We start from the raw sequence: 13,615 nt of genomic DNA, 5'->3' as shown, positions 1-13,615 counted from the left end.
AAAGGTCACCTGAGGTTGCAGACAAAATGGAGGGGCCAGACAGAGAAAATGGCGAAGTTCCCGCCAAAAAAGCTCCCTCCATGGCCTGTAGCGGCTGAGAAGCCTGAACAGTCCCAGCCACTAAAACAGGCAAGTCGGCATCAGCTGTCAAAAAATCAGCTGAGAGGGAATCCTTTGGGGAATCCCTCTGTGGGCGATTGGGGAAGACCGGGCTTTCCCACTGCTCCCAGCCGGCTCGCGAGGCACCATCGGCGGGGAGCTCTGGGCGGCTGCAGCCACTGCCAACGGAGCACCACCACCTCACCGGCCCAAACAACCGAGTCCAGGCTGGCCGCGAGTGCCTCGCGGCTGTACCAAATTGTGTCCCACTCCCCCAGAGAAGGGCACAATGGCTCCATACGCGACCTAGCTAGAAACAAAGTGCCGGTTAGATGAAAAAATACAGTAAAAAACAGTAAACTGACAGGGAAGCAACCCTGCAGACCGGCACTACCTCAGGATTTTTTTTTTTTTTTTTTTTTTACAGAACAGACTCCACAGGCTCTCGAAGCAATATGCCTTGCTTGATTTAGGGGGCAAGGCTTACTGCTGAGGCTCCTCTAAAAAAATGTGGGGAGGTGGAGAAAGTGGGGGGAGGGACCCCGCTCGAGACCCGCCGGGTTTGACACCCCCGAGGTCGAACGGACCCCCAAACAGGGCCCACCCAAGCTCTGTCCAGCCAAAAACAGGGACTAGAAACCCCCTAAACAAATTCCAACAGCCCTACCAAGGGAGATGGGTACAGATCACTCAACACCTGCTGGAGACTGAAAGAAGACTGATGTAAATAGAGAAGGGAGTATATTATATAGTGTCCCACAGTTTTGTTTTCAGTCTCCACCTGCTGGTCATGATTGGATATATACCCATTCGTAAAGATTAACCTCTACTGGTCTGGAGAGTGCTAAAGAAAAAGGATTTTACACCTCTTTACCAACGATGCTTATAAATTAACAAATAGATGTATAACTAAAAATTAAAATTGTATAAAATAGATTAAAAACCTAAACATAAAACCATACAAAATTTAATGGTGCTAAAAATCTTTTTAAAAAAACACATTACAAAATTATTAAAATTTAAAATATAATCAAACTGTTACTAAATTATATAACAGTACATATCACAATTATCTTCAGCTTCCCAGTCATGAGTAGCAGTTTAGAAGCATCCAATAAACAAACATAACCCAATCCAATCTCAGCAACTGGTGAAAAGGTTAAAAAAAAAATCCCTTAAACTACAAATCCTCAAAAGCCTGCCAAAAAGTCAAATTTCATCAAGTAATAATAAACTTTTATTGATTATGACAGGAGTCGCCATACAACATATTACCAATAACTGGAAAAATTACAGTAGACATAACTATACATTCTGGTGGAATTCATTGTGCCACATTTACAAAATGGAAAGAACAATTGCCATACAAAAAAGGAATTATAATAATTTTAAAAAGATTTGGGGGCCATTGACAAATTATTGTAATTATTAGACATCATTTTCCACTGAAATTACATTTATACATGGGGGAGGGGGTGGTATAAAGTTCTATTAAAGGTTTAATCAATAGATAAGAATACAATGTTTATATGATATTTTTGATTAATATATTTATGAGAAGGGTAGGTGGAGAGGGAATACATTTATGTATTTAAGATGACAATAGAACGAATTTCAAGTGATGTGTAAAAGTTTTAAATGATGTAATATTGTGTACTTGATGTAAGATGAAAAAATGAATAAAGAATTTGAAAAAAATAAAATAATTGTATTTATCTTGATATAGGGACATTGGATCATCTACTGTTCTATTGTCCTTTAATACTCAATTTCTGGAAGTCGATATGGGGACAGATTAATGCTATACTTGAGGCATCGATTCCTTTGACTTATGAGGCAGTCATATGTGGGACGATATTACATCTGAAGCCCTCATTGGACAGATATAGAGGGCGGCTTTTCCTTATCATGATCGGGGTAACCATACAAATGGTTACGTGCAACTGGAAGAACTGGGATCGCCTTAACTTTAATTTTGGGTGGGCAAATTTATGTTTAATTTATAGTTTTGAAAAAATGAACGCGGATATACTGGGACATACTAAGATATTTAAGTTAATCTGGGGCCCTTTGATATCTTTTATAGATTCATTGTAATTGTTTTTTCTTTTGTTCCTGTTGGTATATTGCACACACATCCAAGAGGAGGAAGGGTGGGAGGGGGGTATTTTCTTTATATGGTTCTATTCCCTTATGAAATGTTGGTTGGGTGGGGTTGCTTTTTTGTTGTTGTTGTATGGATTTTGATTAATTATAAATGCATATATGATTAATATTATTTGTATAGATACTGTATTGCATTTTTGTTAGCTTTAGAAACTCAATAAAGATTTATAAAAAATAAATAAATAATAATTGTATTTATATTTGGTCATCTTACTATTGTTATACTATTACAAAAGATTAAGTTTTATATCAAGCTGAACCTGCTCTATATTGCCTTGGTGAATCTCTTCAGAAAGGTGGTTAATAAATCCTAATACAGTGCATCGCAAACTGTGTACGGCCTGAGATTTCAGGTGTGCCACGAGATGTTGAGGAGCATGAGAGGCGCCGGCTGACAGCCTATAGGACTTGCCTCTTGCAGCGAGAGCCACATTCTGTAGGCAGTAAGATGGCATCAGTACCTCTCCTTCTCTCCGTATGCCTTCCCTTCCAGAACCCCCCACTGCCGCTCAGGTCCCATCTGGAGGCCCTTTACGCATGCACGTGACATCATGTTGACATCCGCACACTTCAGGATGCCTTGAGCCGCAGCCACTACGTTTGATATGACATGACTTGATAAAATTTGCGATACACTGTCCTAATATGTAAAATAATTTATGAGAGAGACCATTAAAAATAAAGAGAAATAATACATATATAGTTTTCATATACCATCCCCCCCACCCCCAAAAAAGGGATTCTTCAGTCTTTAAATCCCTTAATTTAAGACTCGCTTCTAACTAGACTCCTTTATCCAGTAAAAGTTTATCCAAATAGTCTGGCTTCAAAAGAGTATACCTTTTATTCTGAGAAGCAGAAGTGAAGTTTAACCAAAAGGAAGCTTCTAATGCCAATGCCCTGGTTTTAAAAGTTTAAAAAAATATTTTAAAAAAGACTTCCTTTTCAACTGAAAGGCCCTTGCCACATCAGAAAAACTTTTTAACTTCTCAAAGAATAGTAAAGTGAGTAGTAGGGTAACCCTAGATGAAGAGTTGACTGCTTTCAACTCTTAACTCCAACTCACTGCTGTCAGATACGTATATCGAATATCATTTCCTCTACCATAATCTCACCAACCCCGAGATGTCCTGTCTGTCAAATTAGATAGTTTTTGCTCAGAAGAGCTAACAGTCTATTGTATGTTAAATGTACAGTGCTGCTTACGCCTTGCAGCGCTATAGAAATGATAAATAGTAGTAGTAGTAGTAGTAGTAAGAGATACTTACTTTGACTGTTGGCTGTTCTTCAATGCATTAATGCATTTGCCAAGAATTAATAAAGAAGTGTTAATGTTTCCACTTTCTTTCAACCTGTGACCTTCATTTTGTGTCTTAGTACATCGTTCTGAACCAGCCAGATCACACAATGACAACCTGAAAATATAGAGCATCATGATTTAGAATAGAATGTAACTATGAAATAAGCTAGTAGGTGAATATGACATCTAAAATTATTACTTACTCACTAATTCTTGTCACACGGGGACCATCAGTATCCTCTATTCTTAACAACCGGATGGAAAAAATGCTGTGACTGTAGAAGCACAATATTTGTATTTAAAATAATATTTAAAATAGTATTAATCATCCCCATGAGTTAAAAATTTAATTTTCCCTAGTACCAATGAAGCTAAATTCTACAGATTAATAGAACAATTTCATTCCATGCTACAGAAATGCATAAAATATATCCAACTACCTTTATATATCTTTCTCTCGCACTACACACCAGTCTAGAATAAACCCCATTTGGTTATAGACAAGGTTCTAGTACGGTGGCCTAATTGGCAATTAGATCCCAAATATTATAATACTGCCATCTAGATTGTTGACCAACTTTTAACTCTTGCATAAGTGCAAGAAAATTTGGTTTGCCCAATACCCAATTCTTCAAATGGATCCAGTCAACACATGCTGACCAAGCCTTCGGCCTCTTTTTCTACTATGATTGATCAGCCAGACTTGATCTCTTACATAGGACAACAACAAAAAAATCATGGTATATTGGGATTTTTGACCTGTTCCTGGGGTTATTTGTGGAGCTGACTCAGAAAATTGCATCGAATAGACCACATCAGCTGTAGTTTTAGATATGGTTGAATTTATTAATTTTTTTACCTCTATTTAAAGATCTCTTATGTAGAATCAGCATGTCATAGCAAGCTTCCTTTTTGGAATGGGAAATTTATGTATTTAAATTACCCACATTTTTTTGTATATAAATGACCTTTTGTTTCACAACTATTCATCTTCCTTTCCTATAATGCACACTGGCATAAAAATATAAAGCTCAAATGACAAAATCGCCTTTGTTCTGAAATATTACATAATTATGTGCAAAAAATTTAGATGGTAAATATTAATTCCTTAAACTACATAAATTTATATGTCAAAGGTTTCTAAACTTGATCTGTTTAAAACAGTTGCACACAGATTTAAATTCTAACTGGTTTTCAACTTTGTCTCCTGTCACCTGGTTTGTTTTTTTCCATACAAGTTGGAGTATTTATATATAGTGAGTGTTATATATATTTCCAACTGTAGTTTTACAACCAAAACACTGGATTGTAAAAGGTAAGTAACTTAACTGTATAATAGTTATGATCGTATAGGGTGTATGTGTATAGCACAGTTACTTACCGTAACAGGTGTTATCCAGGGACAGCAGGCAGATATTCTTGACTGATGGGTGACGGCACCGACGGAGCCCCGGTACGGACACTTTTAGAGTGATTGCACTCTAAGAACTTGGAAAGTTCTAGAGACCGCACCGCGCATGCGCGAGTGCCTTCCCGCCCGACCCCGACGCGCGGTCCCTCAGTTAAGATAAGCCAGCTAAGAAGCCAACCCGGGGAGGTGGGTGGGACGCAAGAATATCTGCCTGCTGTCCCTGGATAACACCTGTTACGGTAAGTAACTGTGCTTTATCCCAGGACAAGCAGGCAGCATATTCTTGACTGATGGGTGACCTCTAAGCTAACAAAAAGAGGGATGGAGGGAAGGTTGGCCATTAGGAAAACAAATTTTGCAAAACAGATTGGCCGAAATGTCCATCCCGTCTGGAGAAAGCATCCAGACAATAATGAGATGTAAAAGTATGGACTGAGGACCACGTAGCAGCTTTGCAGATTTCCTCAATGGGCGTGGAACGGAGGAAAGCTACAGATGCTGCCATAGCTCTAATTCTATGTGCCGTGACAGAACCTTCCAGTGTCAGTCCGGACTGAGCATAGCAGAATGAAATGCACGCAGCAAGCCAATTAGATAGCGTACGTTTAGAAACAGGACGTCCCAATTTATTCGGATCAAAGGACAAAAAAAGTTGGGGAGATGATCTGTGGGGCTTAGTACGGTCTAAATAGTAAGCTAAAGCCCGCTTACAGTCCAAAGTATGAAGAGCCTGTTCCCCGGAATGAGAGTGAGGTTTAGGGAAAAAAACAGGTAGTACAATAGATTGGTTGAGATGGAACTCAGAAACAACCTTAGGGAGAAACTTTGGATGTGTACGTAGAACCACCTTGTCGTGATGAAAGACAGTGAAAGGTGGATCAGAAACTAGTGCATGTAGCTCACTGACCCTCCTGGCAGAGGTGAGAGCAATAAGAAAAAGTACCTTCCAAGTGAGAAACTTGAAAGAGGCAGTAGCCAAGGGTTCAAATGGAGGCTTCATCAAGGCGGAGAGAACCACGTTCAGATCCCAGATCACCGGAGGTGCTTTGAGAGGTGGTTTCAGATTGAAAAGACCTCGCATGAATCTGGAGACCAGGGGATGAGCTGAAAGGAGTTTCCCCTGGACTGGCTCATGAAAAGCCGTAATGGCACTGAGATGAACTCTGATGGAAGTAGACTTGAGACCAGAAGTAGACAGAGAAAGCAGATAATCCAATAGAGGTTCCACAGCAAGAGACCTGGGGTCATGATGATGTAGGAGACACCAAGAAGAAAACCTCGTCCACTTTTGATGGTAACATTGTAGAGTGGCTGGTTTCCTGGAGGCGTCCAGGATGGAGCGAACAGGCTGAGATAACAAAGAATCAGTTGAAGTCAGCCCGAGAGATACCAAGCTGTCAGGTGTAGCGATTGCAGGTTGGGATGGAGGAGGGTTTCCTGATCTTGTGTAAGCAGAGATGGAAACAGAGGAAGTAGAAATGGATCCCTGGAACTGAGTTGAAGTAGAAGGGAGAACCAATGCTGTCTGGGCCACCGTGGTGCAATCAGGATCATGGTGGCTCGTTCCCTCTTTAGTTTGAACAAGGTCCGAAGCATGAGAGGCAGAGGAGGGAAAGCATAAAGGAACAGATTGGACCAATCCAGAAGAAATGCATCCGCTGCCAGACGGTGAGGAGAGTAAAGTCTGGAGCAGAATTGGGGCAACTGATGATTGTGAGGAGCTGCAAAAAGGTCCACCTGAGGAGTGCCCCATTGTGCAAAGATGGACTGTAGAGTCGATGGGTCGAGAGTCCATTCGTGGGGTTGGAGAACTCTGCTGAGCTTGTCCGCTAAGTAGTTCTGTTCTCCCTGAATATAAATCGCTTTCAGGAATAAGCGGCGCGAGGATGCCCAAGACCAGATTCTCTGGGCTTCCTGGCATAAGAGGCGAGAGCCCGTTCCCCCTTGCTTGTTGATGTAGTACATAGCCACCTGGTTGTCTGTGCAAATTAGAAGGACTTGAGGAAATAGAAGGTGTTGGAAGGCCTTGAGGGCATAGAACATTGCCCTGAGTTCCAGGAAATTGATGTGATGCTTCTTTTCCTGAGGAGTCCAAAGGCCCTGAGTTTGGAACTCGTTCAGATGAGCTCCCCATGCATAAGGGGAGGCGTCGGTGGTGATGATCAGATGATGAGGAGGCAGATGGAACAGAAGGCCCCTGGAGAGATTTGAGGATATCAACCACCATTGCAGAGACTGACGAAGAGACGATGTCACAGATATGTGTCGTGAGCAAGAGTCTGTCGCTTGAGACCACTGGAGAGCCAGGGTCCATTGAGGAGTGCGCAGGTGAAGCCGTGCCAGGGGTGTGACATGAACTGTGGAGGCCATGTGACCCAAAAGAATCATCATCTGCTTTGCAGAAATGGAGTGCTGGGACAGCACCTGCTGACAGAGCGATTGGAGGTTGTGAAGACGGTTGTCCGGCAAGAAGGCTCTCATCTGGACCGTGTCCAGTACCGCTCCAATGAATTGAAGTCTCCGCGTAGGAAGAAGGTGAGACTTGGGTATATTGATTTCGAACCCCAGTAGTTGTAGAAAAAAGATGGTCTGGTTGGTGGCCAGAAGAACAGTCTGAGATGAAATGGCCTTGATTAACCAATCGTCCAGGTAGGGAAAAACCTGAAGGTGGTGGGAGCGCAGAAATGCTGCCACCACTACCAGACATTTTGTGAACACTCTTGGAGAGGAGGCAAGACCGAAGGGGAGCACTCTGTATTGGTAATGACAGTGATTGATCATGAAGCGAAGGTACTGTCTGGAGGCCGGATGAATTGGAATGTGAGTGTAGGCTTCTTTGAGATCGAGAGAGCATAGCCAGTCGTTGTGATCGAGGAGAGGATAAAGCGTAGCTAGAGATAGCATCTTGAATTTTTCTTTGACCAAACATTTGTTGAGATCTCGCAGATCTAGAATTGGTCTGAGGTCTCCTGTTTTCTTGGGGACTAGAAAATACCGGGAGTAGAATCCTTGCCCCCTTTGGTCCAGAGGAACTTCCTCTATGGCGTTTAGAAGCAGGAGGGACTGAACCTCCTGACAAAGAAGGGCAGATTGAGGAGTGTGCAAAGCAGACTCTTTTGGTAGACTTTGGCCCGGAAGGGTGTGAAAGTTGAGAGAGTAGCCGTGGCGGATGATGTTGAGGACCCACTGGTCCGAAGTGATAACTTCCCACCGGCTGAGAAAGAAAGACAGTCGTCCTCCTATCGGTTGAGGGAGGAGAGGAGATGGTTGAACGCTGGCTATGCCCTCGAGGATCAAGTCAAAAGGGCTGAGTCGATTTTTGTGGAGGAGGCTGCTTAGCTGGTTGTTGCTTCTGAGGTCTAGGTGTTTGCCGCTGCTGTTGACGCTGCCTCCTAGGTTGCTGAGTGGAAGGCTGCAAGGGGCGAGCCACAAAACGCCGCTGATAGGCCGTTTGCTGTCTGAAAGGCCGTGAAGGTGGAGGTTTCTTCTTGGTCTTAAGAAGGGTATCCCAGCGGGTTTCATGAGCCGAGAGCTTCTGGGTCGTTGAGTCCATAGAATCTCCGAACAGCTCATCCCCTAAACATGGGGCATTAGCCAACCGGTCTTGATGATTAACATCAAGCTCAGAGACTCTGAGCCAAGCCAAACGGCGCATGGCTACAGAAATGGCTGTTGCTCTAGAGGTAAGCTCAAAAGTGTCATATATAGACCTTACCATGAATTTCCTGAGCTGGAAAAGAGCTGAAGAGCACTGATGGAAAGCCTCACGATTCCCCACAGGAAGGTACTGCTCAAAGGAAGCCATGGTGGTAAGGAGATGCTTTAAATAAAACGAAAAATGAAAAGCATAGTTACCAGAACGATTAGCAAGCATCGCATTCTGGTAAAGTCGCTTACCAAATTTATCCATGGCTTTACCCTCTCTGCCAGGAGGGACAGAGGCATAGACACTAGCTCCTAAGGACTTCTTGAGGGTGGATTCTACAAGAAGAGACTCATGTGAGAGCTGTGGTTTATCAAAACCAGGAATAGGGATGACTTTATAAAGGGAATCCAATTTGCGAGGGGCTCCCGGGATGGTAAGAGGAGTCTCCAGATTCTTGTAAAAGGTCTCCCTCAGGATGTCATGTAAAGGGAGTTTCAAAAATTCCTTTGGAGGCTGGTCAAAATCAAGAGCGTCCAAAAAAGCTTTGGACTTTTTAGACTCAGCCTCCAAAGGAATGGAAAGAGATTCACACATATCTCTTAAAAAAGAAGAGAAAGAGGTGGAATCAGGTTTGGAGGAAATATCCTGCAGAACAGGCTCGTCCTCCTCTGATGAACACTCCCCTTCTGACTGAAGAGGTTCTTCAGAGTCGCCCCACAGATCAGGGTCTCGAACATGGGGACCACAGTCCCAAGACTCAGGGGTGGATGGTTCTCGGTGTCGGGACTTCTGTACCGACTTACCCGACCTCACCGACGCGGTACCGGGCGATGTTATCGGTCGCACCGGAGCCGATGTCTGTACCGATTGGTGATGAGACCTAGGCTCCGGTGCGAGGACAGGCATCGATGCCGATGAGGTCAAGCATACCGGTACCGAAGGAGTGGATGGTGACAATACTGGCTGTTCCACGATCGGTACCGGTTGCTCAGTGGGGACCGATACCGGAGGGCTCGGTGTCAGGAGAGCTGGAAGGAGTTGTTTGAGCTGTTCCTTCAGCTGTACCTGCAAGATGGCCGCAATGCGATCATCAAGGGAGGGCACCGGTACCGCTTTTTTCTTCTGCGGTACCTGCGGTGCCGCTCGACGCCCCGGAGATGAGGAGCCCGATGTCGAGGGACTCACCTCAATAGGGGCGGAGCGCTTCCGCTGGCGCCTCACGGTCGGCAGGATTGGACTCTCTGCAATGGAGACCGGAGGACGTTCCAGCGGGGAAGGCTTCTTAGCCGGCTTACCTGCATGCTGCGACGTCGACGCGGTATCGCGTGGCGTCGATGAGGTGGGTGCCGATGAAACAGGTACCGAGACCGGCGCCGAAGACGCGGGGTCGGACATGTCGGTGCCGAAAAGCAGTCTCTGCTGTATCTCTCGATTTTTGAGAGTCCGCTTTTTCAGAGTGGCACAGCGGGTGCAGGTAGAGGCCTGATGTTCCGGACCCAGACACTGAAGGCACCAGTTGTGCGGGTCTGTAAGGGAAATAGGCCGTGCACACCGCTGGCACTTCTTGAACCCGGGCTGGGGGGGCATGAACGTAAAAACGGCTTCTGCCAAATCGAAGGCCGAGGCCTCGATGATGGCAGTAGGCCCCGCCGGGTCAAATCAAGAAACTTGACAAAAACAAGAGAAAATTTTTTTTTTTAAAGAAAGAAAAACGGAAGGGCAAAAAGAACCCGAAAAAGTTTACGCGAGCGGGAAGGCGAATGAAAAAATATTTCAACAGCCGTTGAAAATGCGACTTCTTAGCTCCGCGGAAACTAAGAAACTGAGGGACCGCGCGTCGGGGTCGGGCGGGAAGGCACTCGCGCATGCGCGGTGCGGTCTCTAGAACTTTCCAAGTTCTTAGAGTGCAATCACTCTAAAAGTGTCCGTACTGGGGCTCCGTCGGTGCCGTCACCCATCAGTCAAGAATATGCTGCCTGCTTGTCCTGGGATAAATTACATTACATTAGGGATTTCTATTCCGCCATTACCTTGCAGTTCAAGGCGGATTACAAAAGAATTATCCAAGATGTATTACAACAAGAACTTACAAAAAAAAAAATTGGTCATTTTCAAAAAGAGTGAGAAATGGGTAAGGTTATTTGTTTGGGGTAATTGGCTTTAGTGAGAGGTGGAGTTTGATTTTTGTAGATCAAACACCGTAAAGGTTGTGGCTGCTTCAAGCACGGGAGGTGCTGCTACTCCCAGGATCAGCAGACTCCCTGATTCCTCATTATCCACTAGCCCTGCGCTCAGATCAGCAATTGGTGGTATTGAAGAGACATTCCCCACTCTTGAAGCATTATTTGGAGTTAAACTTTTTGGTTCCCTGACGCATGATCGAAACGGGCTATGTCGGAACCTGGCATCTAAGATAAGTTCTTTTTTGAAGAATTATTGAATGACTATCACATGAAAATGTTTCAACCTGTGGGTACACAGTTAAATGAAGAGTTTTAAAATATCAACTGACAATATATTGAATATGCGATGATTGGGTGGTGAGGTGATGGTTTAGGGGTTCGCCCCTTATTTTCACCTCCATGTCTCTGAGCACGCTTTCAGTATGAGTTGATATTGTCTTTATGAACTACTAGTTATTTTGGAGTGATTTTGCATTCGATGTATCATAGTATCTTTAATCACTCATCAAACAGTAACCATTGAATGTGTGGTCCCCCTATTCACTGACTTGACTGCTTCAAGACAGGGCTGCTTGAATCATCCCAACGTATTTTGATACATTGTGGGGGAGTACACACTGAAAGCAAGTAAGAAACTTATTTCTAAGTTTGGAAAAACTGAAGGCAGGAATTTTTGATGGTCCACAGATCAGACAACTTACAAATGACCCACATTTCATATTATCAGTGAATGAAATCGAATCATGGGCCTGGTCTTCATTTGCTCTTGTTGTGAAAAAATTTCTTGGCAACAAGAAGGCAGACAACTATACAGAATTAGTAGAGGATATGCTCTTTAATTTCAACAGGGTTGGCTATAACAAGTGTTAAAGTCCATTATCTACACAGTCACTTAGATCGCTATCAGAGAACCTTGATGACTTTTAAGAGAAGAGTAAGGTGAAAGATTTCACCAAGACATAAAAATAATGAAAGCCAGATACAAAGGAAGATGGGATGAACACATGATGGCAGACTATTGTTGGAATGTTATGCGGGATTTTTCTGGCAGATCCCACTCTCTGAAGTCTTACAAAAGGAGCTTCTTGTGTCTCGAGTGACTGGAAAGTTTGTATCAAACTGATGCTTTTGGTAAGAAATAAGTAGATTTTCATGTTGTACACTTTTCTTTTAATTTTTATATGTTTCCTTCATGCTTAAAAGATATTAATTTAAGCACTACATTAAAGTATCCTGATTTTTTAATGGCCGAACAAAGTGAAGAGTGGTATATGACATATGTTAAGTATCTCAGAAACTAGAGCTGATAGGAGAAAACTGGTGCCATTTTTGGAATCAGCAAGTCAAATATACCCAGAAACAGATCTAACATTTAAGTCACTAAAATGAATGTTGGCCAATGATATACTCAGTTTTCTAGGCTTACACTACTTGGCTTCACGTTTTTATAAACTTTTAAAGAGTTTTGATCTGTGTGGCCTTTTAGGTCTGAAGAGAGTTTGAGAACAAGAGCTTGTGCACACTTTCCTTTCCATATGAAAAAACTGTCAGTTTTGGCAATGCTTTCTCAGACTTCTAGAATTATTTCATTGTCCCAGTCATTGGTTTGTTTGTTTGTTTTTTTGTTGCTGCATCAATTTTTATTAGACAAAAGCTGGACGTTGAAAAGAGAATATATTGCAGCTTAACTTATGTTGAACATGTCATAAATACAGTAATCCTTCCGAGTTCAGTTTTAGCCACCATTAGGTCTGAAGGGAGACCCGACGCTCTATTCACTTAACATTATTCTGAACAATGGAAAGATTTGCCTCAGGTTTCCTACCATAAATGGTTGGCAATGGTGTCCCCAACCTACAATTTTGAAGCTTATATTGCTATAAAAAATATTCAGTCTCCTTTGTCAAATTTGCTGAGATAGTCACGGATGGGGGTGGCATATGTATGCAGGACACTTACGGTGGCTATCCCCAGCAAAAGACAAGATGCGATAGTAGTAAAGATAGAAATGTAAACAACAATACAGTAACTCCCCAGATATTCGCGGGGGTTCCGTTCCAGGAAACACCGCGAATGTTGAAAAACCGCAAACACGGTTTTTAGCAGGGGAGACAGGAGAAGGCAGCCGGAGAGACAGGAGAGGGTAGCCGGAGCGTCGGCGAGTGAAGGAAATCACTCGCGGTATGCTCCGACCGTCTCTTCCTGTACTAAAGTCGGGTCTCACCAATCAGGAACTGTATGGAAAATACCGCAAATGACTGGGACCGCGAATTCGCGGGGGAGCACTGTATTAATACATTTCATAGCACGGCAACAGGAAATGAGACTAACCAAAAAACTAAACAAAAAAATTAAAATGCAATTGAAAGGTAGCTAGAAAACAATGATCACAAACACTCGCAGCCTAAGTAACAAAAATCATAATGCAAGCCCTGATGTTAGAGGCAGAATTGGATATTGCAGCAATCACAGAGACATGGTTCAACGATTCCCATAGATGGGACGCAACATACCAAGTCATAATCCTTACAGGAAGGACAGAGATGGTTAAAAAGGTGGAGGAGTAGGTCTCTATGTAAAGACCAATATCCAAGCTGCTGAAATGCAGGGGGCCTGGTGAAAGCAAAAAGCAATATGGATCACTTTGAAAAGAGAAGATGGAACTTCTTTCTATGTGGGTGTTGTCTACAGACCTCAAAACTAATTTGCAGCAAATTGATAAAGATCTTGTTGCAGATATCCAAAAGCTGGGAAAGAAGGGAGAGGTGTGGTTGTTGGGTTATTTCAACCTGACAAATGTGGACAGGAAA

General features: G+C 43.2%; 1 protein-coding gene across 5 annotated transcripts in view; it reads right to left on the bottom strand.

Moving 5' to 3' along the window:
- Positions 1-13,615, bottom strand: part of KIF20B (kinesin family member 20B) — a 237,092-nt gene that overhangs the window by 159,988 nt on the left and 63,489 nt on the right. For all 5 annotated transcript variants that reach the window (XM_033943513.1, XM_033943516.1, XM_033943517.1 and 2 more), the window contains exons 10-11: positions 3,769-3,840; positions 3,534-3,680 (exon numbers count right to left, since the gene is read on the bottom strand). In XM_033943513.1, the coding sequence (XP_033799404.1) occupies positions 3,534-3,680; positions 3,769-3,840 (219 nt within the window). The remainder of the gene's footprint in view (positions 1-3,533; positions 3,681-3,768; positions 3,841-13,615) is intronic.

Source organism: Geotrypetes seraphini, chromosome 4 (assembly GCF_902459505.1).
Source record: "Geotrypetes seraphini chromosome 4, aGeoSer1.1, whole genome shotgun sequence".
Lineage (NCBI taxonomy): Eukaryota > Metazoa > Chordata > Amphibia > Gymnophiona > Dermophiidae > Geotrypetes > Geotrypetes seraphini.
This window is presented reverse-complemented; position numbering and strand designations above follow the sequence as displayed.